The sequence below is a fragment of the Passer montanus genome, unplaced genomic scaffold, assembly GCF_014805655.1.
Source record: "Passer montanus isolate IOZ18808 unplaced genomic scaffold, ASM1480565v1 scaffold46, whole genome shotgun sequence".
Taxonomy (NCBI): Eukaryota; Metazoa; Chordata; class Aves; order Passeriformes; family Passeridae; genus Passer; species Passer montanus.
The window spans coordinates 5,808,746-5,836,721 of NW_024369485.1; the positions used below are offsets into that span (position 1 = coordinate 5,808,746).

A 27,976-nucleotide genomic window follows, 5' to 3' on the forward strand; every position below is an offset into this window, starting at 1 on the left:
TGTTTTAGTCAGTGGAATTGCCATTTACAGGACAACCAGACCCTGTTCTTGTATTTATTTTGCAGTCCCAGTTCCCTCACAGTGTGCTCCTACTCTGTGTGCACACACACTTGCAAAAGGCTTCAGGCAACAGCTCCTCTCCCAAGTTAAGGTCAATCAATACGGCTGATGTTTAATTATAGGTAGCTGACAGTGTCCTCTGGCATAGTCTAACCTTGTTAAATATAAGGTTTAAAAATATCCCTTCAAAATTAATTTCTGCTTGTTTTTAGATGCCCTGTGTGTGGCTGGTTCTTCTGTGACCTTGACAGGTCTGGCAGTGACAGCTAAAACCCTGCTTTACTTTGTCAACACCGAGATTCGCTCCTACATTATAAAACAAGTCTGGGGGTTGTCACTGTCTTCCACGCCACTGCATCTGATCTCTCCTGACAAAGGGGCATGAGATGCTTGTATTCATCTTATGAATACCCTGTTAGAGGTTTTTCAGCAGACACAGCCTGGGCTGTTTTCTTCTATTCACCACACGGTAAGAAAAGGACCATTTGCTTCTGTTCATCTAGTGTACTGCCAGAGAATAAGCTGTATTAAATGCACAGAGTCTAAAAGGATTTTAGTGATGTCTTGATTGTAACAACACTCTAACTTGGAAATTTCTAGCTTTAAAGAAAATATTTTTACATTATATAAGAGTTGCAGATCTTTCTGAAGATTTTTGTTACTCCTATGCTTTGTCAACAGTTTGACTCCTAAGGGAGGACAGCACTACTTAGAAGAGCTTTTAAGAAACCAAATTCACTAGGACACTGATTCCTATTGCAGTAGGTCAGCATGTCTCCAGCTGTACTCTGATTTCCAGTAATAGACCTAATCTTCTAAACCAGTAAGTGATTGGAGCCAGGACACCTGCACCATTACACCAGGTAAGTCCAACCTCACCTCCTTCTATGCTTACCTTTGGGTCTGTCAAATTGTTGCTGAAAGGGCCCTCAGGAAAGGGTTAAGCATATTAATGAACTTGTGTGTTTAATGAAATGGAGATAGTGTACTTAAAATATTGAAATAAAATTTAAAACAGTCCAGCACTGCAAAACAACTTTCTGATGTTTGAAGTTAGGGTTTTGTAAATTCCTTGACTTTTCTACAGTCATGATATCTGTGGTTTAAGTTCTAAATATATAAAACCTGTTTAATAGAATCAGTAACACTTGTAACAAAGAAGTACCTTCTATTCTAAAATGTCAAAGTATTTCAAACATTAAACAAAACCAGGGAGAATAGAATCTCTGCAGTCCGTGTTTTGAAATATAAGACTCCAAGTATTTTAACCGAAACAAAAGGCAAATTTCTTACTATCTTCCCTGAAGATTCATAAGTAGGAGCTCTAATTAGATCTCACCCAGTTAAAACTTAGCAATTAATCCAAACTGCCTTCAAAAGGATCAGTGCATTGTGACGTGCATTATAAAGAGAAAGAAATTATAGCTGTCAAGTGTCAGGTTTTACTTCTGTTACTCACCCATCACTGAACTTTGAGACTAAGCATCTTATTTTAATATTTCTGAACAATGTGCTTTTAATTGTTGTGATTAAGGGATTGCAGAAACGTGTCCCACGTGAAGACGACACTCAATGAAGTATTACCTCTGCTTTTACATTTACCTTTGATCGCACTTGTAAATTCGCGGTGGATTTGCAGTGGATTAATTAGTGTGAATTAGATAGTTGTGGCTGTTCAGTTTGGGTTAATTCTAAATGTTTTACAGTGCATCGCTAATCATTGGAGGGGAAAAAACCCCAACCCTTATTGAACAGCCCGCAGGTGCAAGGGATGCGTTCACTGCTCGGTGTGTGTTTCTAGGGGCTGGCAGCTTTTCCGTGGTGTTGTCCTTGGATACTTGCAAAGCTCCCGGCACCACCACGGGACCTCCTCGTCCCGCAGAGAGCGGCTTCTCCAAGGCCCAACACAGCGCAGCGAACTCGGCTCAATCCTCCTTCCCTCCCCGAGGATCCCATCCCATTTTCCCGTTTGCTTCACCCTCGGGAGCTCTGCTTCCCAGACAGCGCGCCGCTCTTTTGTGCTCGGTGCGAGGCCTCGGCTGAGCTCCTTTTCACATGTGTCAACACTGGCCCGTAATTAGCGCTCGCCGCACAATGAGCCCTCGCCGCTCTCCGGAGGGCTCGGCGTGCGGCTGCTCCCGCCGGGGCCGGGCAGGTGCCCAAACACAGGCACCATTTCCCACTGTTGTAGATGCTGCGGATTGACAGACGGACACGCAGACTGTCCTTTGTTCCGCAGTCGGGACAGAGCTGTCTTCGCAGTCTCAGGCTGGGCAGGGATGTTTATCTCTGCTGTGTCAGGTCCTGCCTGGCCAGCGCCGCAGCGGCGCGGGGGTTCCGGCTCGTAAAGGCGGGCCGCGCCGAGCCGCAAGCGCCCCAGCCCTCGCCCCTCCCCGGAGGACAGGACAGGACAATGCAGCGCAGGGCAATCCCCGGGGAAGCCGCGTTTCCCCCGGCGCAGCGGGTGCGGATCCTCACGGACACCCCTTGCTCCCCCCGCGGTACCGGGGCGGAGCTCTGCCCGCCCCGCCCGGCGCCGCCGCGCCTGCGCCGCTCAAGGCGGGACACCGAGGAGTTCGCGGCGGGCGGTCGGTCCCGGGCTGGGCGCTGCGGGACGGGCGGGTGAGTTCTCTGCGGGGACAGGCTGGGCAGGGGCAGCGCGTTCCGCAGAGCCGGCGCTCCCTCGGCTCCTGCCGGCGCTCGGACTTTGCCCGCGGCCGTCCCGGGGCGGGCGGGCTGAGCCTCCCCGCTGCCTCCGCCCTGCGGCTTCGCCCTGCTCCGAGTCGGCCGCGTCCCGCAGCAGGAGCGACCCTCGGGGGGCCCGGCCTGGCCCCTCCCGGGGCTCCCTGGGCGTTCCGCCTCCGCGTCGGTACCGTGGTGTTGCCTCATCGCCTAAAAATACCTTCTGGCGGGCTGGCTTGGCAGCGGCGGGAGGCGCGGAGCCTGTGCCCGGCCTGGCTCTCGGGGTGCGGGTGAGTTCAGGTGTCGCGGCCGCGGGGTTGTCCCAAAATAGGTTCTTTGACCTGCTGTGCATGAGGCTAATCCACACACAGAGGCGAAGTACTTGATTTATTTGCGGTTCTGAGCAGAAAGACGGGCTGGGTGGTAAATCCACAAAGCCAGCACGACTATCAAAACTTCTCACGCTTTATACATGTTAACAAGCACAGACGCTAATGTTCACTGGCTACAAGTTTGCATAGTTCTCTTATTAGCGAGTATTCTGTCTTTATTGGTTTAATTATTCCCTTGCTTCTCATGCTAGCCTGTGTGCTCGGTCTTTCTCTTCTTTTAGGTAGATGGTTTTCTTGAGTTGGTGTTCTGTAAGTTGCTCCTCACGATTTTCCCCTGCTGGATTTACCTTTTACCCACTTGGAAGTGATTTCAGCACAGTTGCTGAGCTGGCTTTATTAGTTTCTTCCTTATCATGGAAGTTCTGCCCAGTGTCCCTGTGGCCTGTAAATTGTGCATTCTTTGTGTCCACCATCAGTGGTATATCCTTCTTCCCAAGCTTTGTTTAGCCTCCCCTTTAGACCTGAGATTGTTGAAGCATGTCAAGTCCTAAACCTTAACAAGGCAATTCTACAGACAAGTAATGTATCTTTCTAACACCTGGACATCAAGGTTGGGGACAGGTTTCTTTCTGAGTGTACAGCTCCTTTAGTCAGCTGGAGAGGAAGCGTGAATGCTGTGGTTTGTACCTGAGCACATCAGTCACGTTCAGGCCATTAGGTTTGATGCTCATCTCACTATTAATTTGTACTTGCCATTTCTCTGTAGCCTCCCATCTCTCTGTGGCACAGTACAGTGCAATTTTCAGCTGTAATTTCTGTGCTGTGCAGGGACAGGCTGTGCTGTGCTGTGCAGCTCTCAACTGGAGAATTTGTTCTGCCAAAGTTAGTAAGGGGTTAGCAGGCTTTCAGGGGAGGGGCTGCATGTGCTTCTGTGGCTATTTCTGCCCTTCACAGCGAGGAAATCCTCACAGATAGTTTCTGGTTTGTTTCTCTTGTGTTAAAATAACTGGAAACGTGGGCTCAAAAGTATTGACCATAAAATTATTTGCCAGAAAAAACATGCTTATTGAGGGCTGCCTATTTGGAAACCCTGGCTGTGAAAGGCCACTGCTGGGTCAGTGGCTCATCCTGGTGGGGCTGGAAACCCCTGGGGCTGTGTGGGAGTGGTAAGGAGTATCCTAACCCCAATTCATAAATGTAGCTATGGTGAGCTGCTGGCATTTGCAGCTTCTTCCCCTGTTTTAAATTTAGTTTCCGGAGGAGGTAGTTCGGTTCTGAGGTACTTTTTGCCACTGATGCAAAAATTACGTACCAAAATTCTTAACATTTTAAACAGCAGCTAGGGATGTCTGTCAGAAGTTGGTGGGAGGAGGTGGTTTGTGCTGGCTGGGTTGACATGCTGAGCTAAAGTGCTTGCAGTGCATTCTGATGGCTATGTTCTAACAGCTTTTGGCTATAATAAACATCAATACGCTGTATAAGATGATTCTTCACCTAGAGAGATTAACACAAACATTTCTTCGAAGTGTAATTGCTGTTGTACTTTAGAAGGAACAGCAGCTTTCACAGCTGACCAGTTTTGAATACTATTCATGCACATTTGAGGCCAGCCTAATGTAGCCAAAGAGCTAATTTGAAGAGCTGCTTCATTGTGTCTGTTGCTTTTTAACAGCTCTGATGACAAGTCACAGAGGATCAACAAAAGCAGATGGCAGGAGGTGGCTCTTGTTGCTTTGGGGAGTAGCCTACTGGAGGGAAAGATTAGAAGATAAGCACATTAACACAAACCACAAAGAATTACTTTGGGCTAAACACAAAAAAACCCTACATGCTAGAGTACTAAAACTGAATTTGAGAGAAGTTTGAGAAAATTACACTTTTTCATCATTCCAGTTTCACTCTGCTCACTTGATACTGAGAGTTCTTTTTTTTCCCAAGTGCAGTACAGAGTTCCAAGAGCAACAAACAGATATGAATATAACATCATCATGTACCAGCACAGGCTTGCCTGATACATGTAGGGCTCTGGCAGAACATTTGTGGGGGGAGAAAAAAAGACCATATCTTGTGTAACATGTCAGAGGTGTGCATAATAAGTTTTGACTTAATGCATAACAGCGCCAGGTAAATTTAATGTTGACTGTTGTAGGGGTTTTTTTTGAAGGATTATATATTTTTCTACAGAATGTATCTCACATGGATTTTAAGTTTCAAGTTGAAAGAATACCAGTATTCAAGTACCGAGGAGCATGAATTAGTGCTGCATGTGATGGGGTTTTTTTTGTTTTTTAATTTTTTTTAATTTGTGCTGCAGTGGATATTGTTTTCCCCTAAACTCCGCATCTTGTTAAATTAGATCTCAAAATCACGTAAAATTCATATTAGTGGTGTTGTGCATGCTGCTTTGTTCAGGAGTGTGATGGCTGTCACTGCTTAGTTTGATGCTCTGTAAAAGCCACACACAATGTCATAACTTAGTCCTGAACTGCCAGGAGTAGACCATCATCTGTGTAACCAGTGGTTGTCAGGGATGACTCTCTGAATGCAGTTGCAACTGAAAATTTCTGTTTTCCTGTGGGTTTTTCCAATTTTAGAGTGATTTTATTTTTAAGGGTGTTTTTGGGAGTTTCTGGCTTTAAGTGACTTACTGTGACTTTCTTCAGAGCGTTTAAAAGTGACTGTAATGAGATCAGTGTGGGATTCTTCATTTCTTTAGACTCAGCAGACTAATTCTGTATCATACTTAGTACTTACAAATCCAGGATTTTCATGCCAGCTGACACTGGGCCAGAAATGATAATTCACAGTTTCTGTGTTGCTGCAACAATGTCTTGAGGTAAGGTAGGAAGGGTAACCTGACAAATCTTGCTCCTTTAAGTAATGCACAGTTAAGGTGAAGGTCACTCAAATGCCTGCAGTGGCAGTGCAGTTTTTCTGCAACCATCTCATAATGCTGTGTAAAATCAGAGAAGTTTAAACCATGCCATCAGGAAAGGATTGTGATTTTTTTTTCCTCCCTTTACAGAAGTATGGGCATGTATTTTCACATCACACTGTTGTTATTGTGAAATGTATTTTGTACATTTATGAAAAAGTAACCTTGCTCCTGAACGTCTGGAACAGATGTGTGGTTCATGTGTCATTAAATTAGAAACTGCAGGAAAACAAAGAACCATCTGGAGACTTGGTGGGGGGCAAGGTTGAGGTTTCTGGTTAAATGTATTATCAACACAGGAAAAAATATAAAGAGTGCTTCAGCTGCAAAAGGAGGCAAAGTGTGATAGGCATTTTGTTTTCGTTGAGTTTTAAACCATTTTCTTTTTGTAATTAGGGGAAGCACCAGAATGAAAGACATGGACAATATCAAAACTGTAAAGAAAGAATGGTAGGTTCTCCCCATTTTTTGTCTTCCTTTCCCACTGCTGTTTGTGTGTCCTGTCATTACTTTTTCAGACTTTGTGTTAAATCCTAAACCACAGTATTTTTACCGTATTCATCTGTTCCACATGTATGGAAAGTTTAAAAAAAATCCTGTTGTTTTGCTGAAAGATTTTTCATATACCTGAAATGTTTCCTAGATGCAAGAAGCTGTGTACATATTTTAATTTTAAATAGCAAGGCAGCCTTTCAAATTGCGAACTCACTGTGCAGCTCTGCATCTGATGTGGAGGTGTTTGCTTTTCCAGTTCTGTTTCTGAGGTAAAGCATAGTGAATACTTACATTGATGCTTCAAGTTTCTTTTGTTCTATTACAAAACTAAAACGCGGACAGCATACTTTTGAAATTTCTTCTTTAAAGTTATTGAGGTTTTCTTTTGTTCAAGATGTTAATCTCCAGGGATTCTTAGTGTTGCATAGGTGCATTGCAAACAATTCAATTTTATGCAAATGTATCTAATTAGCATTCCAGTAAGTATTGCTGCTCTTGAATTCAATGCAGAGTTTTGTGGAAAATTGGATAATTTTTCAAGAGCTGGGATTTTTATTTTCTGAATTGCTTAAAATATACTTTTCTGAATCTCCCATAGGAGTAACTCCTGCAATGTTTACAAAAAGCTGCATAATCTTCTTACTATGCAAAGAACCTATACTGAGATAATCATTCAGTTGCATATTTCTGCATTTTGATTGGTGAAATCTAACAAACAGCTGTCACATATACAATGTTCTATAAAAAGATGTGGTTGATGCATCTTTTTTAATACCCTGGCAGTCTCCATCCACAGTGTGAAGGCTTTCATTGTATTTTTTCAGTGTGCTCCAGTGGTGTTGAATTACTTGAGTTTCCCTAATGCACATTCCAAAACAATAATGGTGGTTCTGGGATGGTGCTAGGAACAGGGAAGCTCAAGTTGGGGTTGATGAGTAAATCCTAGGACAATTTTCTTGTATTTTTTTTAAACTTACAGCAAAGGAACCATATAACAGAATGCTTTAAGGAAAGCCTTTCATTGGTGTGCAGCTAGGTGTATGATGGTTAGAAGTGTGAATAATTTAACTTGCATTCCTGGCTCTGATACCAAGTTTAGAAGCTTTGCATAGATTAGTTCATCTTTTTGATGGTGTTCTTTAGCTTGTGCTTTTGAAGTGCAAATTGTAGCAGTTAGAAATTGGTAAGAAGTTTATAGAAAAGGCACAATGCAAAGTTGACCTGATGTTTTGTACTCAATAAACTGAGTAAGCTGGGTGTAGGGGAATGTGCCACCTTCTATACTTGGTGCTGAGATTCTGAGGTACCTACTTGTCTTCTAATATGTCCTCTGAGGAGTCATTTTTGCTTCTGTCTTTGTTCTGCAGGGTGTGTAAATCAGGAACTGATGATCAGATTGTGAATGGTACAGAAGAAAACTGTGACTACTTTGTAGATAACCTTTTTGAAGAAGCTCAGAAGGTTGGTGCTATGTGTGTGCCCCCAACTACAGTCAAGAACCAGGTAGGCAGTGAAGAAAAAAATAGTTATGTTTGTTATAACAGAACTCCAGGACTATTCTGGAAAACAGATACTGGAAGTCCAGCAGCCTTTTCCAGCACATCAGTAAAAAAATGCACACAGAATTCAGAAAGCTATAGGAGCAGCCTCCCATCTCCCAGGGCAGCCAGACCTTTGCTGCTGGGCTTTTGGCTCTCACTGCTTTGTGGTCGGTTTAGAGTCATTCTAGAACTGATGCTGGCATTGGTAGTGCACTTATGATTTATTAGGAAGGAGAGCGAGGTGAGCAGGAGTTCAAGGAATGACAAGTACTGTTACATAAGAAGTTATTTAAGGAGCTGCAGCCTTTTTATGCAGAGGCATAGCCCAAATATTTTTCATTTGGTCTTATTCATATAATTATGGTTGTAGTGGGATGTTCAGTGTGGGTTTGTATCTCAGTGATTCTGTCCTTTTCGTGTTTTTCTGTTACTCATCAGTGACTGGTAAGGGGAGGGAGAAAAGGCCATGTAGAACAAAGATGACAAGAAGAAATTTGGAGTGGGCATTGCTAGAAATTATGTTCGTAGATCCTTAATTGACCCTGGAAGAAATGAAATGTCAGGAGCAATATCTTAAATTGCAGTCCTGGAATAGTGTTCCATGGCATTGGTTTTGTCAATGCTTAAATGGGAAGTTGGTGTGGAATAATTAGTCCGTGTTAAATTTGCATTCTGGCTCACTGTAGAGGAGCCTTCCCAAAATTAGAACTCTTTCCATATGCATTGGTGCCATGAGACACAAGAGTTTTTGATGGAATCTAATCTTGCTGAGTGCTGTCTACTTCTTTTGACAGATCACCCAATGGAAAGACAAGGAATTCTATTCAGCAGTTTGCACTTGCTGTTTATTTATGTAGCAATCACCTAACAAGTCAAACTGGGGCAAAAAAAACCCCCACAAACTTGTCAGGTGCTATCAAGCCTCATTCAAACTAATTTTCAGCTGAGGTGAATTCTGTATTTGTGGCCTCGTCTGTGGCCAAGTATCTGCCAAGACAGTGTTATTGCAGGGATCAGACCCCGATAACCAAATGCTGCCTTAAATGGCATGGTGCATTAATATGAAAATATAATCTCAAATATCCATCTTACAGTTGGAGAGATTTCAGCAAACATTGCAATGGCTACAAGTTGGAGTAGTGGATGATTTCTGGCAAAGTTAAGGAATTACTGAGAATTTATTTTTTCATTCCCCTAACCACCAAGGTTTTGAATACACCCATGAATTCCAGGCTAACATAAGTATATGATTGTCTGAAAGCAAATTTTCTGATACTTGCTTCATTTCCTGAGTGAAAGGCTTCTGCATGCATCATCTCAATGCCTTTACTTTGGGAAAATCCTCCTGAATGATTGGAACAAGGCTTTACCCTAATAAATCCCCAGCTGGACTATTCTGGCACTTGGTGTTCCAACACCAGACATGTATGCTCTCAAATTAGTTCTTGAAGAGTTGCAGCTGGCTGGGATAATCCACTTCTTTTTTTTTTTTACTCTGCTGAATTGAAGGAGTGTTCTTGATCTAGGAAGCCAAAATGGTCGGGAGAAGGTTTGTTTATAACCCTGATTGACACAAGATACTTGGAAATGTCACTTACCCCTTGCAGTTGCTGTGCCTGTTGGCATGGGGCCAAGGCAGATTACAGTAAGCCTGCTCTCAGTATTTTTAGTCCATGAAGTGGATGATTTATAATCACAGGGTATGTGTGTATACCAAGCTTCTTTTTCATCAGTGTTATAATGAGAATTGTTCTTACTCTGTAGGTTGATGTAATCATTAAACTTTGGAAAAATGGGTTTACGGTAAATGACGGCGAACTTCGGGGCTATGCTGATGTTGCAAACCAGCAGTTCTTGGAGTCCATTAAAAAGGGGTAAGTGAGTTTTGTGTTCTTAACCAGCCTGAGTTAATGTGCTTTGGGTAGCACTTAGCTTATGCTCTAAATTTTTTACGTGGCTTTGCTGCACTGCAGTGTCCCTGTAGGAGCACAGGCCCTGCCAGTCTCGTTCCTGCAGTGCTAATGGCTGTTGGAACATCAACAGGTTTAACACAGCTCTCAGTGGCAGTAGTTGTACAGTTGCTGATGAATAGATAAAAGCCAGTGTTGGCAGGGGGCACAGCAGGTGCACGATGAAATAAAGAATAAATCAGTGTCCAATAAGAGCTACAGATCAAATGGTATTTTGACTAATGAACTCAGTGCAGAAGAGGTTGAGCATTTCTGGTTTTATGGTCTTCTTTGTTTTCTTTTTGTTGATGAAAAGCCTTAAATAGGCACAGATGTTCTGTGTAGCATCAAGCAACTCTTGATCAGTCTTAAATTTCTGACATTTTTCCAAGTGCAAACTTGCTGTTGTGTATATCTAGCAACCTTGCATAAATTCCTGTGTTAATAGCCATCTTACATTTTCCCCTGTATTAGAAGTTTACATGCTGTCCTGATTTTTGCTACTGTTTGCAATTGTTGTTTTGAAAAAGGAGTTTGACCATACTAACCAGTGTTATTTTGAGCTTTTAATTTGTAGTCTGTTTCCTTGCCCCATACAAATGGAGAGGAGAATATTCTTTTTTTTGATAATGTAATTTAGTACCTCCTTATCAAGCATGTGAAATTACTAAGTCATTATATTTTTCTTTTCCATATTTTGCTAGGCCACCAAAAATACTAATTTTACACTGTTTCTCCTGTGTCTGTCACCTGTTAGTTGTAATAGCAATTAACTGCACTGTTTAAAGCCCTTTGTGTGCATTCATCAAAAGTTTGCCACTTTTTATTTGCCATCTTCACTGTTTGCCTGTGAAGATGCTAATTATGAGATGATTTCTGCATAATCATTGATGGTGGAGAAGTGTTTAGTACAGCCCCTGTGCCATCTGAGCCGCACCACCCAAAATTGTACTGTCTGCCTCAGAGCTCAGAGACAAAGGCATTGTTGTATTCTGCTTCATGCAATTAAAGCATTACCAAGGTGATGTTACTGCACTAAAGAGGGAAGCTGTTAGTGATGATTTAATTTTTAGAAGCTGATATCTGTGTTTGTCATTAAATACATTGTGTCTAAACTCAATCCCTTCTCTTTAAAAGCCTTTTTCTTTTTTTTTTTTTCCCAATGGAGATAAAATAATTGAAGCCTTTGCAGCAGTGTTTGGCAACACTGAACTTCCTGCACATGATGTGTTTGGAGTGGTAACTGCTGAGTAAATTTGAACATCATTCAACAATTTGCATCATAGGTTTTTTTTAATTATATACTTTCTAGTTAATTTGCTGTTCAGGAACTTGAAGTTATTTGTATGCTATGCACTTAACCTAACTCTTAGTAAATACTTGTGAAGTTGTTTTTTAAAAGCATCATCCTTGAAGGGCCAAATGTTGAACAGGTATTAATCATTGGTCTATTTTGTATACTGAAAACAATATAATACTCTTTTTTTGACTTTTTTTTTTCTTAAGGGAACTGCCTTTTGAACTGCAAAAAGTTTTTGATAAGGAGGAGGTAGAAGTGAAAGTGGAAGATAAAAAGAATAAGGTGTATTTGTCATCAAAAAAGCCAATGTTTCATCCCTTTTCTGGACATGGTTACAGATTAGGAAGGTGAGTAGGCTGATGTGATCTATGATTGAGTAGCTGAAGGGAACTACACCTATGGTGAAGGATCAAAATTCAGGTTGCAAGCAGTCTCTGGAGTTTTCTAGTCTAAGCTCCTGCTCAAAGTAGGGTCATCTGTGGAGACAGATGAGGTTACTTAGGCTTTTATCCAATTGGGTCTTGAAATCCCATAAGAGCAGAGGCTGTGCAGCCTTCTTGAGTACTGTACTGTCCCTGTGGGAAAGAATGTTTTCCTTATATCCAGTCTGAATACCTCTCATTGGAATTTCTGTCCACCATAATGAGCATCACCCCCTCCTGCTGACCCTGCAGGCTGCTTTTATGTGCCCCACTACAACCACCATCTCTTCCACAGGCTGAACAAGCTGCTCTCCTCCAGCATCTGCTGACAGTGCGAGTGCTCCATCCTGCAGGCATCTTGGTGTCTCTCCATGAAGTTTGGGGGATAATTGGCTCCCACAATCCACTGGATGTATTGCTGTGTTGATACAGCCAGGAAGCTCTTGGCTTTCTTTGTTCAAGGTCTCAATATTAACAGAATTGTTTCCAGCTGAAGTGCTGTCACTCTTCTATTCTGTGATTTTTAGAGAAAAGACTCTCATTTTAAGCTGTACTAGCAATAGTTTGAGAAGAGGGGGGAGTATGACAATCCCATAAAGAGAACTGAAGAAGTAAGAGGCTATTTTGCATTCTCTTAAAATTGTTCAGTAATTAATCATGCATGTATTGCAGTAAGGCATTTTAGCATTCTACAGTGATCCATGTATTTTTTGTAGTTGGAGCGTGTCAGCCACTCATGCCAATGCTAAAACTGGACTTGATTTACAACCAAACAACTATTGTATTTTGGAAGGCTGTTGTAGGGCAACATGCCAGGAGTTCATTTATTTGATCCCTGTGACTTTTGCTTACTCCAACCACATTATCTGGTTGACATATCCCTGTCATGCAAGACTTGTGTGCCTGTAAAAGCAGGCTTTGGCCTAGGGACCAGGACATGTTCAGTGACCAGGTGGCACTGCTGAGTGACCTGCAGGCTGGAGTTCTGAGCTGTGCTGCAGCCTGAGGTGAACAGCTTGTTTCAATTAATTGGGAGGGGTTTGGCTGCTAAGGCCCAGATCTGGTGCTGAGGGAAAGCCTGAGCTGGGCAGGAACAACTGAGGCAGGGGAAGAAGATAATGTGCAGAGCAAAAGATTGATGAAGGTAAAGGGTGACTGGTTCCAGGCTGACTCAGAGATGCAAGTATCTGTTTTATGAGTTTCATCTGTTTCTGTTGTACAGTCCATTCAGCTGCTCCATGCTTGAGTAAATACAATGAGGAACACCTTCTCTTGACAGATAGGTGAGATGCTGCAGGATTTGCTTTTGTTGGCATGGAAATCCTGAGCAAACAGGGATCAAGAACTTAACCTTATTTTATCTACAAGTTAGAGCCATTCATAAAAAAAAACCAAAAAGATCTTCAGAGTGCTGGGGTTCTGCTGGTAACCAGTGCTGAATGCTAGGTTGTTCAGTCACTTGTTGTGCTCTGCCATGCCTACAGCAAGTAATGATCTTGCTTCCCAGTAGGCAAGTTAGGTTTCAGGAACATGCTAATCTGTGAATTTCGGTCCACTGGTTTTGTACACTGAGACATTCTACAACTTGCTCAGCATTTTTTATTTTTTTCTACTCTTCCTTGTCTAGTCTGTGCTGTGCTATCAAAGCCTTTTCCTTAAAAACAAGTAAATATTAGTGCTGATGTTGGAACCACCAGCCATAAGTGTTCCCGCTCCATAAGGTAGTGCTCACTTTCTGCTGTTGATAAATGTCCATTGCATGAATACACAACACTTGCAGCAGAAAAGCTTTGTGGGGCAGAAACAGAGCTGGCTGAGACCTGGAACAAGTTTTAAGCTATAGAACTCCTTTTCTACAGTTGCATTTGTGTAATTAGTCAGAAATGAGGCAGACAAATGACTGAAGAGTTTACTTTAGCTTATAGCCTAGCTAAACTTCTGCTTGGCAAATAAACTTATAAAATTAATATTGTATATTTTTTTAAAGTGTTCCCAGGTGGAGGGATTTCATAGTGGATGAAGCATTTTAAATTGGTCTGTTGACTAGTTCTCAAAACTTCTGTTGGGGGATCTGGAAATAATATATCTGTTGATGTAGCTCAAACAAGCTTGATCCTCTGCCTTTTTGTCTACAGGAGAAATAAGTAAGACATATCAAAATTTTCCAGTGTGCCTTATGAACCTTTGTAACTAATGAATATACTCTGTTTTATCTGTCATTATCCAGCTGAATTTCATAGTTTAGGATTATGATTAGATTTGCAACCACACTTTTCTATTGAGCTAATCTATGCATCTTTGAGACAGCCTCAGAAACATGTTAATTAAACTATTGACTGAAATCCCTTGTAGCAAAGCAAGCTTGCTCTGTAACCTCATTAGGCTAAAGCATTGTGTGTCAAGCTGCCTAGCCATCAGTCAGGGTAAGGCATGACACCTAACTGCTGGGCTTTTTCTTGCCAGAAAATTGACAGGGTGCTCTTACGTCTCTTTGATCTCTAGTTCACATCTTCTCTTGATAATCTTACAATAGGAATAAGCCTTAAAAGGAGTTATAGTGCTTCAATCTCGGGTTAATAAGACTTAGATTCTTGGGTTTTGGCTTTAGTCAAAGCTCCCACCACTAGATGGCTTTATCTGTCAGTTCTGCAAGAGAAGTTTTTATGTCTAGAAGTGCTTTAAATCTTGGTGAATACAGATGTTCTAACTTTCTCTTAAAGCTTCATTACGTGCTGGCTTCAGTCTCACACACACCTGCTATTGAAAGAATCACCTCCAGTGCCTGCTGCATATGGAGATGTGCCTGTGAGGGAGCTTGGTTTGGGAATGACACCAAAATCTGTGTCCATGCAAGGCAGTTGTTTTTTGCTACAGCTGTGACTGATGCAGCCCAGCCCAGCCTGAGGCAGACACTGCAGCTGAGCCCCTTTGCTGTCCTGGAGGCAGGACACTCACGTGAGTTCTGCAGTGTGTGAGCCAGCAAATAAACAGGGAGGCAGCAAGAGCTGGGCATTGCTGCACTGAAATATGACTTGTAATTTAATTTATTTTTTTCTCTGCTTGCAAGACTGTTTAACATTCTCTGCTGGTGCTCAAGCTTTTATTCCTGATCTGGAGGGCAATTAAGTTTTATTTCATATTGAAGCCAAGCATGAACAGAAGCTGTTTGTGAGATAGTGAGGCAGGTGGATGCTAGTACATCACCTGTACTAGTAATCCCAGAATATTTTACAGATGTGCCTCTTGTAATTTGTTGGTGCCAAGTCCTTGTGCCCCAGCTGATTTCTGTGTAATGCACCTGTTTCCAGTCACAGTGAACATCTCTTATTGCTCACTTGAAGATGAGATTTCTTGATTCTCATTCTTTTTGCTGAGGAAAGTTCTGTACCTCTTACCTGTTTCCAGTCACAGTGAACATCTTATTGCTCACTTGAAGATGAGATTTCTTGATTCTCATTCTTTTTGCTGAGTTTCTGTGGAAGATACAAAAATGTGCCTCTGCTGGTTGATATCCTAGTAGTTGGGGCAGGACTTAAATGGGCAATAAAAGTTTCTGAAATAGCTCCGGCTAAACTTGCACTTAAGACTCCAGTTTTATTAGCCTGAACATATTAAGTCTTTAGCTAATGATAATTATCTGTGACTTTTCTGCCTTATGAATAAACTAATACAGGTATAAGAACATAAGAAGGGGGTTTGTCTGCAGAGCAGGCATGTATTATAGCTACAGTTGTTACTCTGTGGACATCAGTTGCCCTCTTTTCTCTCAAGAAACTGTAACTCACCAATTTTCTGTGCAAAGAGAGCTTTTCTGCAAACTGCCATGTAGTGTTCATGTAGTCTGTGACCACAGCTGAGCTCAGAGGAGAAATGGTAACTCCTTAAATCACTGCTATTGTTCTGCAAGCAAACATCTGGTTATACTCATAGGAACTGAGAATGTGCCCATTGGATCAGGCCCAGTAAGAACTTAAACTGTGCATGCTGAACAAGCTTAGTCATGAAAGAAGCACTAAGCTCTAGGCATTTCTTCAGCATAAAATTTTTTGCCAGCAGTTTTTTTGTTTATATTTTAAGACTACGCACTTGGACTGAGGTTGATGTATTCTGTTAAGTCATTTTATTAATCTTTGCCCCTGTGGTTTGGTCAGCTGCTGAAAATGCCTTAGTAAAAAAAAATCCAACTCCTGTGTGCCTCAGTCTGGATTTTTCACATTAAGTCAATTTTTCTGATAGATGAGTAATTCTTCTAAGCTGAGATAGATGATGCTGGAGTCTAAATCAAGGCTAACAACATTCAGTTAAATTGAATTACTGTAATCACATTACACTGAAAATTAACTTTGAGTATGCAAATTCAATGCTCAACCCCCTTTAAATTTCACCTGTGTGATTGGAGTACAAAAATGCATGAAGAATCCTCAGACAGTTTTGTCTCTTGTATATTCATATTTAATCCTATGATATTTAAAGCTCCTTTCCATCTTATAAAAAATGTTAAACACAAGCAAACTGAAATTTCTAGCATGTTTTAGTCTGTAAGGCAAAATAATGGCATATGTGTAGGAAAAAAATGAGAGAGAGAGAAAGAAAGAAAGAAGCTGATATTTGTGTTAATGTTCTTATTATTTGTTAAAATAAAAAGTCATCAGCACACTCTGCTGTGGGGCAGAAAGCTCCAGAAGCAGAGGTCTGGGGGAAGTTTGAGCTTGCATGTGAACACAGAAGCCATAACCTCATGTGACTTTTCTTTTCAGTGCTACTCCAAAGATAATCTCTAAAGTGAGAGATGATCATCCAGGACCTGATGACAAAAAACATCTGCCTTTAGTACCCTTGAATGATTTGGAGCCTATCACCAATGTCCAGATCTGGTTAGCTGATGGGGAAAGGATAATTCAGAAATTCAATGTTTCTCACAGGTAGGATTTATTTAACCACTGTCATATATATTTGCATCTGAACTATATGTCTTAATGCCTGTACATTTAAGTCTTTAATTTTTATGACTAATCTACCTCCTCAGTTCACTTAGCATTGGAGTGCTCTTCAGTTGCATTTGGAAAACCTTTGAAATTTTGAGAACCCTTTTAGCTGACAAGAGAGCAAAAGAGAAATGTGAACTCTTAAAAGTCAGCTCATAACTGAGTGTAAAGGAAAATCTGAGGAAACTGTAGGAGTTCTTTTTAGATTAGTAAAAGTTAAGGTGTACATATTGCTCATTACTAGAAGAAATAGCTTTCAACATGATAGATCTCTCACAAAACAACTACATCTGGAACAAATGGCTTAGTAAAAAACCTGCTGGTCATTGGGCACGGGCAGCAGCACATGTGAGGGCTGGGAAAGGGACATAGAGTGAAGCCAGTGAACCCTCTGGGGAGGGCTGGAGTTGGTGCACTGGGCAGGGAGGTTCATCCCCTGCATGTCAACATGGACAGAATAGAATGCACACAGTGTGTTTAATTCTTAATTAATAAAATCTAGGGTTCCCAAAGAGGCTTAGAAATGAAGATAATGTCAGAAGGTGTCAGTGCAGCACGTGTGCAGGAGCTTTGAGAAAGTGGGATTAACACTTTACCATTAAATTGTAGAGCTACTGTCTTTAGAGACCTTTCTCAAATCTGAATTTGAGAAATTACTGAAGTACTATACAGCCTTGTCATGTGGAAAGGATGTGTTGCCTGTGCTTCTCTGTGAAGCAGTTTAAAGGTATCACAGATTTAATACAAGCCAAGCTGCTGTCAAGATAAACTCTGTGTGTCTGTGGCTGGTCAGAAGGAAAGCTCAGCTGCTGAAGGTTAATGACTGTCATGTTTTTTTTGACTTGTACTAATTTATTACTGTTAGTGGCCTGATATATGAACTGAAACACCGTTGTGATGTACTGTTGAAGGGTAAATTACTATTTTAATTATCAATACTTCATTGAAGGGCTTCATATCTCAATTATTCCATGTCCCACACACTTAAGTATATTTAGAAACTTTTTGTCTTCATAGTAAATAACCATTTGAACAGTTGCTAAGTACTTTTGAGACAGAAAAAAAACATCTGAGATAAGCAGAAAAACAGCTTTACTGGTGTAATGCTCTTTCTGAAGTACTGTGCAATAAATATGCTATCATAACATAGCCTCTTGCCACAAGACCAGCACGTTTGTGCTGTACACAGTACTTGTGTATAACCTGATAAGAACCAGAGGGAAATCCTTTTAGAGTACATTTCCTTAAGAGTGATGATTGCATACACAGCACTCCTTCCAGTGCACAAGACAGTTATTTGTTAACTACGGTATAGATTAATAGCATGTAGCACATATGTAGCATATTATCCAGTGTCTGGGTAAATTGATGACTTCTAGCTTTTTGCAGTTAGATTGTGTAGGTGCCACAGTAACTGCTGGCTTAGGTATGAGTTGATTACTGGTGAAAATGGGAGCAGAAGCACAGGAAGCATTGTAGTGTTGCAGTGTGGGGAATTGAGACATGAGAGTGCAGCAGTTGGGAGAGCACAGCTGTAGGAATAGCAGACAGAGCTGTGTCCTGGGTTGAGTTGTGTCCCCTTGCTGTGAGAGCTCTTACTGTGTTTGTGTGACCTTGGAGCATCAGGTATGGAGCCTGGAAAGGAACTTATTCACTCAGAAGCAGAGAGCTGGTGGCTAATTGCCTGAGTTACTATTGGAACTCAATGAAATTTTATATAATACATGTAGACACCTATAAATGTCCAACCAAAAAATTCAGTCCTGCTTGAGGTTTTTCAGGCTCTTGACTTAGAAGACCAAGCAGTGTCTCTGTGTTGAGGTCTGTGTGCACAGGAATCAGTTTTTGTTTTGCTGGCTGTGTCTGTTCTGGTGAGTGTGGCTAAGGCATGAAAACTCCTGGGCATCTGTGCTGCTGAAATGTCAGGATGGCATTGCCCCAAGCCAGGCAGCACTTCCTCAGTCAATCCCTAACCATCCATGGTTCAGCTGTTAGCTCAGGTCCTGGACCATTCCCAGGAGACAGTAAACCTCATGGGAGACCCAGTGCACAGCAGAGAGGAAGGATGAATTTAGGAATTTGCCAGCAGCCAGTCTGCCAGCTGGCCTCAGGACTGGAGAATGGACATTGACACTCTTTTAGTTTTATTCATACAGATGTATCTTCTCATCTTCATTTTCTAATTGAGTCGATCCTGATTTTTCCACAGTAAAACTTCTGTCTTGCTCAGTTGTTGCAAGGCTCTTCACAGACAGATTGAATCTGTAGTGAATTCACCATGCCCCTGCTTTGGGAGGATGGGACTATATTTAGACCTAGTCAATGTGTCAGCTGTCCAAATAGTTTTTGCAACCCCTTTTTCTTTATTTTTATTATGGTTCTGCTACATGAACCACACACTGGAGGCATCTTTATTCTAGCTCTTGGCTAGAGAACCCTCAGGTAAGAGCTCCACCAGCTGGTTAGGAAATGGTAGCTTTGTGTAACTACCATCTGAGCCACAGTGGTGCATTTGAGCGCTCAGAATAAGATACTCATGCTTATCCCCTTGGGACTACTCAGGGCACGCAGACCCTGGTCCTTGCCTGCCAAGTGGATCAGGCATTTCAGGATACCACCTCATCTGTACTGCTCCAGTTCTGTGCTGTCAGGCGTTCCATGCAGTGGTGTTTCATTCCTGTCCCATGGTGGCTGTGTGTGTTATAGACGTGTGCGGGGATTGCAGTGCTGGAACTCTAATGCTGAGCTTTTCTTACTCTCTTCCCAGAATCAGCCATGTCAGAGACTTCATAACAAAGTATCAAGGATCTGAGGGAAGTGTTCCCTTCACGCTGACGACCTCCCTGCCTTTTCGAGAGCTGCAGGATGAGACACTCACACTTGAGGAAGCAAAGTTGCAAAACGCCGTTGTTGTTCAGAGACTTCGGAAAACAACTGAACCTTTCAGACTCTTAGTGATAAAAGCAGCTGACAATGACTACAAAAGTGCTGCTACACCTAATGGACAGCTCAAGAATGAGCAAAAAAATGCTGTCAATAGTACAAGATCAAATTAGCTTTATAACTGACCAAAAATTATCTGCAGGGTGAACTAGGCAAAACCAAAAATGTAACCAGCAATATGTGGATGCCCTCACATCCTCATGCACTGTGCTCTTAGAGAGCAGAATGGGTGCTGTGCTGTCATCTGCTATAATAGAGGTATTTTCAGCTGAATTGGGTGGTCAGAGCCTGGCTGTATAATGTAGCAGAGGTAGCTGTACAGCAGATCATCCTTAGAATTTCCTTAGGTAAAAAGCTTCTTAGTATTTAATAAGTGGGTCTAGGTGGAACAGTTCTCTGAGACTTAACTACTGATAGCACCTTTTAAGGAAAAATAGTATTTATTTTTGCACTTTGGACTAAAGTGAAACATTTCACTTACATTGTAGTGTAAACTGCTGCAGTTTGCATTCTTCTCACAGTAACTCTTTGACAACCTATACTGCAAGCAAGCTCACAAATGAACTCTACCTTGCAAATCTTCAGGTTGTAACTTTTGTCACAAGATCTGCAGTGTAACAATGTTTTGTCAAGTCTTCACATGGTGGTAGGTGCATGTGTGAGAAGATACAAACGAGATAGTTTGGTGCATACTGCATATGAAGTGCCTCAAAGTAAGCTCTGAAGGAATTGTTCTTATCAATGGTTGAAGTGATTTCTTCTTCTTTTGGGCTGCTATGGGTGTCTTGCAGGTCAGGTGATGTTAAACTACCTAGCTCATTGGCATAGGGACCCACTTGTAGCTTTGTCACACAGAAACTTCAGTTTTTTTGGCTATGACCAAGCAGGAGTAATAGTTAAGAGGAACACAGTTGTTTTTGTATTGTTTATCTGCCTCTGTCCTGAACTGCCCTGCTGATGGAGACACTAAATGCATGTGGTCAAGTTTCAAAGCTGTTGAAAATCCTTACTTTAAAACTGATGTTTTTCTCTCATTTTGCCCCATTTCCATCCAAATATTTTATTTTGCTGTTCATGTACTTGAGGCATAAAGTTTGTAGGCAACTATTCTGTGTTTTGCTAAAAGAGAAAACAACAGAAAGACTTAATATTTTGTATTGTGCTTACTAAGCCTGTGGGTTTGTGAATGGAACTAAAATCTCCAGGTAAGACACATCCCAGGATCTTCAGCAAGTCCTGACTCCTCTCTGCTACCTCTGCCAAAGGATGGTTGTTGGGGTTGTACTTTTTTTGTGTGAAAGTTGGGTTTGGGTTTTCCTGGTTTTTTCTAAATAGAATATTACTTCATTGGAGCAACTTGTATTCTAAAAAGTAGTGAGACTTCAGACTAGGGATGTACTCTCCTTCATTCCCAGGGATGTAAAACTGGTTTGCTTCAGCATCTTTCATGGTGTGTTGGGAATGAAAGTCAACGGGGCAAATACCTATTTAGTGTCCTCAGAAAACAAATCTCTGGAAACTATGCCTTTAAACACTTTCCAATGCTATAAACTTGCTGTGCTACTGTGCCATTCAGGTTTATGTAGCAAGTGGTACAATTAAGTTTTCTTTGCTTTTGCACCGACTCCTACATGGAAAACAAAAATATATGTGCAGACAAATACATTAGTAAAATTGAAAAGACAAACCACCTACAGACACAGCTCCAATCCTCAGTACCCAGGGCTTCCTGAACAGGGAATTTTATTAATCAGTGCTTTCAAATTTGTCTTAATATAAAACCTAGTATCAGAAAAGCACATGTGGTTGATTGTGAGTTCAGTTGTTCTATCTAAAAGGTGCACGAAATGTTGAAAGTAACAGTGTACTACTATTCATGCATTTGCAGCACAAAAATTTGAAGAAATAAATAGTGTAAATTTGAAATTGAATTGGGGAGTGTAAAATTCTGAAGTGGGTAAATTTTGCTTGCTGTCCATTGGACGAGCAGTAAGTTTTATATTTCAGCATTGATTCATGTCTGCTACCAGCATTTTAAGAGATTGGCCAGTTAGGTGCTTTACTAAAACCAGCTGTCTGACTGCAGCTTTGGTGTACTTGAGTGTGCATTTGCAGTTTAAAAGTGTCATGGTCTTAATTACAAAATGAGAGAAAATCTTTGAAAAGTCTGAAGTGATGCTGGCTGCATTGATCCCATGCTAGATTAGAAAGTGCCTTTAAATAAAGGCAACGAACTGTGATTGAATAACTTATTTCCTAATTTGGAGAAAATCTTTGGAATGAATAGAAGACTTTCCTAAATCTAATTGGTTTTGCTTTAGCTGCCTGTAGTGTCTGTGGACAGCAATTGTGCATTGGTCAAACAGCATAACTGGCTTGATCAGTGCTAGAACTTGTGAAACACACACATACCATCAATTATTCATTGTTTCTTCACAAGCCTTTGCTATTTTGAGTAAAGCCTGTGCCTGAAGATATTTTACAGCAAAACTGAAACAGCTAAAAGAAGAACAACGAAAGGAAATGTTTTCTGTAGTTTTCCCTTTTTGAAGAAACATGCAAATGCAGGAAGAAAGTGTTTAATGTGTTATGAAGACGGTGTGTAAAGACAAAACAACCTAAATGTTGAATTTGAATATTAGATGCATACCTTGGCCTGTACCAAGCTAAATACAATCTGTATCTTTTTTGAACCTCATCTGGCATCAGCCTCTAGAGACCCCCTTCAGAGAGTTTTCAATAAGCTGTGTTAAGGCCACAATCTCAGGTTTTTGTTAAAGGTCTGGTTTTTAGAAAATTCTTTAATGCCTTGTTCAGAATTTTGCAAATATGCTGCAATTATCCTTACCAAACGAGGCTGCACAGGATTTTAATGTTAGTACTTCATGGCATGGTTTGCAGTGCCTGCCCAGTACCCACCAGGTGCCCCTGGCAGGAGCAGAGCCCTTTGAATCAGTCACACCAAAAAGCCCTGGGTGTAGAGATTGATTCGTCATCATCTCCCCAGGCCAAGAAGGTCACAAGTCCTGTTGGCTTCGTTAAACCCTCTTGTCTTAGGCTACCTCACTGTTGAAAGGATTCGTACTTCAAAATGCAATTTGTGTTTCCTCTGATGCAGGGCATGCGTGCAAGAGCACTTTCCCAGGGGCAGGGTGGTGGTGAACTCGTGTATCCTAGATAAGAGCGTTGGCTCGGGGGCAGCAGAATCACAGAATCAATGAGGTTGCAAAAGACCTCTGAGCTCATCGCGTCCGGCTTGGGGCCGATCACCACCTTGCAACCGGACCATGGCACCGAGCGCCGCATCCAGTCTTTACTTAAGCAGCTCCGGGCCCGGTGCCTCCACCGCCTCCCGGGGCAGCCCCTGGCCGTCTCTCACCACCCTAAGGGCAGAATTAGCAGCCGCTGTCCCCGCAGCTGTCCCGGCTCAAGGGCGGCTGTTGTGTGATGACAGCGCTGCTGTCCCTGCACGGCGGCAAACCGCGCATCCCTTCAGGGGGCAGAGGGGCCGGATGAAAGCACCCCCGGGCCCCTCCACCCCCGTGCCCGCTCCTTGAGCCCCGCACGCTGTGGAGCTGTGCCCGCCGGGCGCTGCCCCGCTCCTCTCCCCGCGGAGATGCCGAGGAGGGACCGAGGGCGCGGCGTGTGAGGGCTCGGGGTGGGGGGGCTCCCCGTCCCGGGCCGTGAGGGCAGCGCCGGCGCCTTCGCCGCTCCAGAGCGCTGGCAGAGGGCGGCGAGGACACCGCCCGCTGTCCCTCGGCTCCGCCGCCCCGCCCCGGGCGCGCAGGTGTCGCACGGTGGGATGTCCGCGGTGCCATGGCGGGGGCTGCGAGGGACACCCCGGCGGGCGAGCAGGAGGTAGGGGCTGCGAGGGGCAGGGCGGCGGTCGGGGATCTTGGGGAGCCCCTCGGACAAGCCCTGGGTGAGAGCGGGGTCCCGCACGCCGGCGTTTCGCTCCATCGCGGGCACTCGGCGGGGCTGGAGCAGCCCCGGTTTGTGAGGGGCTTCGTGCGCGGCCCCAGCGAGTACCTGGAACAGCTCTGCGACCCTTCCCGCCTCCCCTGCGCTCGCCGGGCAGCGCCGCACGCCCGGCGCTTTCCCTGGAATGCGCCGCACGGGATTTGCTGGCTGGCCGCTGCGGTGCCCGGGAAAAGCGCCTTGGCTTCCCACCTCCTGTCCCCTCCAGGGCTGCCTCCCGGAGCGAGGCAGGTGGGATGCGGGAGGCAGGTGGGGTTGGCTCCGCCGGAGCCTCAGAAGCTCCCGGTTTCCAGGGGCGCGTTGCGGTGTGAGCAGGGATCTCTCGCTGCCTGCCCAGACGCGCTGCTCGCCGCCGGAGCGGGAGGCAGGGGAGGGTGAGCGAGGATTCCCCGGCTCCTGAGGGAACACCAGGTGAAACTGGGAAGGGGCAGCTACCAAACAGAGGGGATGAGGAAGCCTTTCACACCGCGTTGGTGGACATTCAGCTCATGGAGCTCTTCAGACACCTGGCGCGTCCTGTTCGGGCTTGAATTTTTTTTGTGTTTGGAAAGCACCTGGGTGAATTCATGGCATAAGTCTGCAGATGTTGCACAGATGCACCAAATTTGTCTCACGGAGTTCCTCAGAGCTGCGTTGCCAGCAGCTGGAAGAATGTCCTGAGAAAGCACCACTGTATCCCACCTTACTCATATTCCCTTTCCTAAGTGTCTGCACAGAAGTCCTGCTCCTGTTTTCCTCCACTCAAGGGTGGGCTGATGTCACTCACTAACCTGAAGCCAGTCCTCAAGATGCTCGCTGTGAGGGACCTGGGATGCCGCTGTGACTGCCACACTCGTGCTTCCAGGAGGCAGCTGTTTGGTCACTCACAGAACAGAAACATTACCAATGTTAATTCCACACTGAGAGAAAAGCTGACTTAAAAGCTGCTCCTCACTAGCTTCATTTCATTGTTTCTCAGATAAACCTAGACTAGCATTTATCTTTGAGTCACAGGTTTCGCTCTCTGTTCTTACTGCTTTTAAATTACTTGTTGGTTCAGTTCTGGACTCCACTGATAACGAATAGCTTAGGACAAAACACGCCTGCTCCCTATGCTGTAACAGAGTTGCTGAGTTGTTTTCAATGAGCTGAAACACTTTCTGTAGAAATAAGATGTTCTGCTATAAATATTGTATTCAATTTCTGTTATGTTGGGGAAGGGAAAATTTACAAGTATGGTTTTAACTTACAAGAGTATTAAAAATAAAGGAACTACAGTGTAGGAGAAGCATTAATTTTCCACAACAATGTTTAAGCTTTCTATTTAAGGAGCAAAATCAAATCTCTCAGCTATTATGCTTTTTTTGGTTTGCCTTGAAACACAATTACATTTGATATGATGGGAGCGTGTATAAGTGAGAAATTGTCAAGTTAATCTGAGAACAAAAAAAATTGTTACTTTCTTTGACCTTCTGTCCTCTTACCTCTCATGCCATTGTCTCACATTTCTCCTAGAGCTTGTAGAAGCAATTTGGTGTTGATGTTCAATTATGCCACAGTCTCAAAACAAAATTTTGATAGTACTTTTATGTTTCATTCCTTATTTGACCTATGCATTTGTGTCTCTAATGATTTGTGGAGTACTTCCAGCTTGCTGACAAACCTGCACAGGTGAAGAAGTTTTTAGTGGATTTCACAGGAATAAAGCACGTTGTGTTTTCTGAGGAAGCGATGCAGCAGGGACACCCAGCCCTTGGAGGAAAGCCCTGTGAGCTGCTGATAGCCAGTGCTCTGCCGGTGGCCACGCAGCCCTGCTCAGCGTTATCCTGCCCAAGAGAGCTTCTGTCAGCATTTGTGAGCAGTATCATGCAAACCCAGCCGGGTCTGGGGGACTGGCTGCTCTAGATCCTGTAGCAGACAGCTGCCACGTGCATCTTCTGTGCCCTTCGTTGTAGGAAGTTAGAGAGAAGGAAATGTTTCAGCTTTACTGGTGCAGGGTCCTATCCTCATTTTGCCACTTTCCTTGGCGTACCAAGGCAGAAAATGTGGTTGTTGCCATATGAATTCGACATAGAGAGACAAAAATCTACTGTGGGCTGCTTCTTTTTGAAAGACACTCCAGAATGTAGAGTCTGAGGGGTTGCTTCTCCACAGCTAGAAGCTCAGAGGCTCTCAATGAAATTACCAGGCAGCAGATCTACAGTGACAGTGGCATTTCCTTTCACAGTACATGTCATTGCCATGCAGAGCTACTGTGGTGTTTGTGGCTTAATGTACAAACAAGTTCCAAAAGCAATTAGGCAAAATAAAAGGAAAACACGTATGGAACAGTGATCAGGCTGTAACTTACCTTCCAAGGAGCTCATGAACTGCAGATTCCCTGTGTTTCTGTGGGTGAGCACACAGGACATGTCTATCTGACAGCTTGTTTTATTCTGAACACAGGACACCTCTGTATGCCATGTCTATCTGACAGCTTGTTTTATTCTGAAAATAACATTCATAACCAAAATTTAATTAAAACTTAACTACTGCTGTGACCAAAGTATTAACTTTGCTTCAAGGGGATCTGGGATCATGGTTCAGAGAGTAGTTGAGCAGCATTCTGGATGTGTGTGTGGAATTGCAGTGAGACTTCATAAAATATGTACTAAGATTGTCAATTTTCTAACCATGAAGCTGCTGTGAAGGCAGGAGTACCACCTGCAGTAAGTTTAGATCTTGGTTGACCTTTTTGTGTACCACAGCTTTAATTAGATTATTTTTTAAGAACTTAACATTCTTCATATTCTAAAAACATTTTGGAATAATGTATGTTATATAGAGACATTTACTTTTTCTGTTTTACCGCAGCCTTAGCTATTGAAAGGACAAGGGGCAAGGGTTTCAAACTAAAAGAAGCATGTAGGAATGAAATTCTTTAGTGTGAAGGTGTTGTGGACCTGGCACAGTTTGACCAGAGAAGCTGTGGCTGCCCCATCCCTAGAAGTGTTCAAAGCCAGGCTGGATGGGGCTCAGAGCAGCCTGGGCTGGTGGAAGGTGTCCCTGCGTAAGCACAGGGGTTGGATTGGATCATCTTCAGAAGTCCTCTCCAACCCAAACCATCCTGTGAGTCTATGAAAATTACTAGTGAAGGTGAGTGTGAAGGCAGCATTACAGATCTAAAAGGTTTTTCAGTTTTTGAGGTTGCAATAGGACACAGGATTTGCATAGCAGTGGTTTATATCTCTTGATTTCAGCTGAAAGTTCGGAGATCAGGAGGGAAAGTATCAAGGGAAAGCAAACATTTAAAGTAATTTAATGACTAAAAAATAAAACTTAAGAAGGGAATTGCTAAAAAATAAAAAAATTAGATGAAATTTTAAATACACAGCCCCTGGGGCAAAGCTCAAGGGGACGACAATGAGTCAAGCAAGTTCTGTGGCCCACAAGTCTAGTAAAGCTCATATTTATTAGTACTTATATATGGAAAATGAAGAGTTACTTTAGACAGCAAATATGTGTATAGTCTGTTTTGTTTGCAGTCTCTTATCAAATTAAATAGTATAATTGTTACCATGAGGTCTGTCTTGTGACTGTTTATTACTCTTTTTCTTTCCCCTGCAAAGAAGAAAATTGCCAATGCAGTGTAAAGTGAGGCCTGCTGTGGTGATAACATTTTGCAGTTCATGCCCTGAGAGTGTCCACTTTCCTTGGGTGTAGTAATGGGATCCCACCCTGTCTTTTTCTGGGAAAACACACAAAGGAAGGAGTCCTGATACTTGTGCTTGTTTGTTCACACCCACTCTGATAAAACAGTTCAAAGGGAAATGTTTAGATGATGAAAGGCATTGCCTAGAAATCTAAAACTTCTCAAAACTGTTACAGAGTAAAGATGATGGGTTATTAAATTTAAAAATGTTCAGAAATTAGGTAATGTGTCAGAATATCATTGTGGTGGATTTGATTTCCATATCTCTATTTTTATCCCAATCTAACATAAGAATTAAGGGCTTGTGTAGTCAGTTCAGAGAGGAGACAGACCCAGGATTAATATTGCTGCTCCTCTTCATGTTTCCTGGCTTCTGTTGACAGCAAATTTTAAAGAGAGACCAAAAGCCTGAAAGTTAAAAATTTGATTTGATGTGTTGTCCCTCTGAAGAGAATACAGATTAACAAAGAATGCTTTTCTTTCTTCATTTTGAATTTTATGGCATAAAATTAAATCTTACTTTTTGTTTTTTAAAGCTTTCCAGTATCCTGGAACTTCTACTGTTGGGGGAAAAACCCTGTGTTTTTCATTAGAATCTCTATCAGAAATTGTGCAATTTTTGTATTTTAATTACTGGCATATACCTTTATTTTCAACCTTTATTTTATTCTTATTTGCCTATTA

At 42.7% G+C, this 27,976-nt stretch overlaps 3 protein-coding genes across 7 annotated transcripts in view; 2 read left to right on the forward strand and 1 right to left on the reverse strand.

The window, feature by feature from the left end:
* Window positions 1–2,343: 2,343 nt before the first annotated feature.
* Window positions 2,344–2,949, reverse strand: LOC120508210 (collagen alpha-1(III) chain-like). Its single transcript, XM_039721581.1, has one exon. The coding sequence runs from the start codon at window positions 2,947–2,949 to the stop codon at window positions 2,344–2,346; it is 606 nt and encodes a 201-aa protein (XP_039577515.1).
* Window positions 2,555–20,857, forward strand: UBXN2A (UBX domain protein 2A). 3 transcript variants are annotated; one of them, XM_039721664.1, is made up of 7 exons: window positions 2,555–2,682; window positions 6,406–6,459; window positions 7,872–7,965; window positions 9,810–9,919; window positions 11,501–11,641; window positions 16,474–16,638; window positions 19,469–20,857. In XM_039721664.1, exons 2-7 carry the CDS (start codon window positions 6,419–6,421, stop codon window positions 19,755–19,757), a joined length of 840 nt encoding a protein of 279 aa, XP_039577598.1. In that variant the 5' UTR covers window positions 2,555–2,682; window positions 6,406–6,418; the 3' UTR covers window positions 19,758–20,857. The 3 variants fall into 3 exon arrangements, with proteins under 3 accessions (XP_039577598.1, XP_039577597.1, XP_039577599.1); XM_039721663.1 differs by having other exon boundaries at window positions 2,577–2,682; window positions 7,872–8,007; XM_039721665.1 differs by having other exon boundaries at window positions 2,607–3,032; window positions 7,872–8,007.
* Window positions 20,858–22,091: 1,234 nt separating this feature from the next.
* Window positions 22,092–27,976, forward strand: part of MFSD2B (major facilitator superfamily domain containing 2B) — a 40,708-nt gene continuing 34,823 nt past the window's right edge. For 2 of the 3 annotated variants that reach the window (XM_039721662.1, XM_039721660.1), the window contains exon 1: window positions 22,092–23,502. In XM_039721662.1, the coding sequence (XP_039577596.1) occupies window positions 23,461–23,502 (42 nt within the window). In that variant the 5' untranslated portion in view covers window positions 22,092–23,460. Of the gene's footprint in view, window positions 23,503–26,044; window positions 26,737–27,976 lie in introns of those variants that run through there. The other variant, XM_039721661.1, reaches the window with a different exon arrangement.

Excerpts from the sequence above, each read along its gene's own strand:
- UBXN2A (XM_039721663.1), top strand. The coding sequence starts at position 6,419 with ATGAAAGACATGGACAATATCAAAACTGTAAAGAAAGAATG. Across the intron at positions 6,460-7,871 it reads AAAACTGTAAAGAAAGAATG|GGTGTGTAAATCAGGAACTG; the intron begins GTAGGTTCTCCC and ends TTTGTTCTGCAG. Across the intron at positions 11,642-16,473 it reads CATGGTTACAGATTAGGAAG|TGCTACTCCAAAGATAATCT; the intron begins GTGAGTAGGCTG and ends TTTTCTTTTCAG.
- LOC120508210 (XM_039721581.1), bottom strand. The coding sequence starts at position 2,949 with ATGAGGCAACACCACGGTACCGACGCGGAGGCGGAACGCCCAGGGAGC.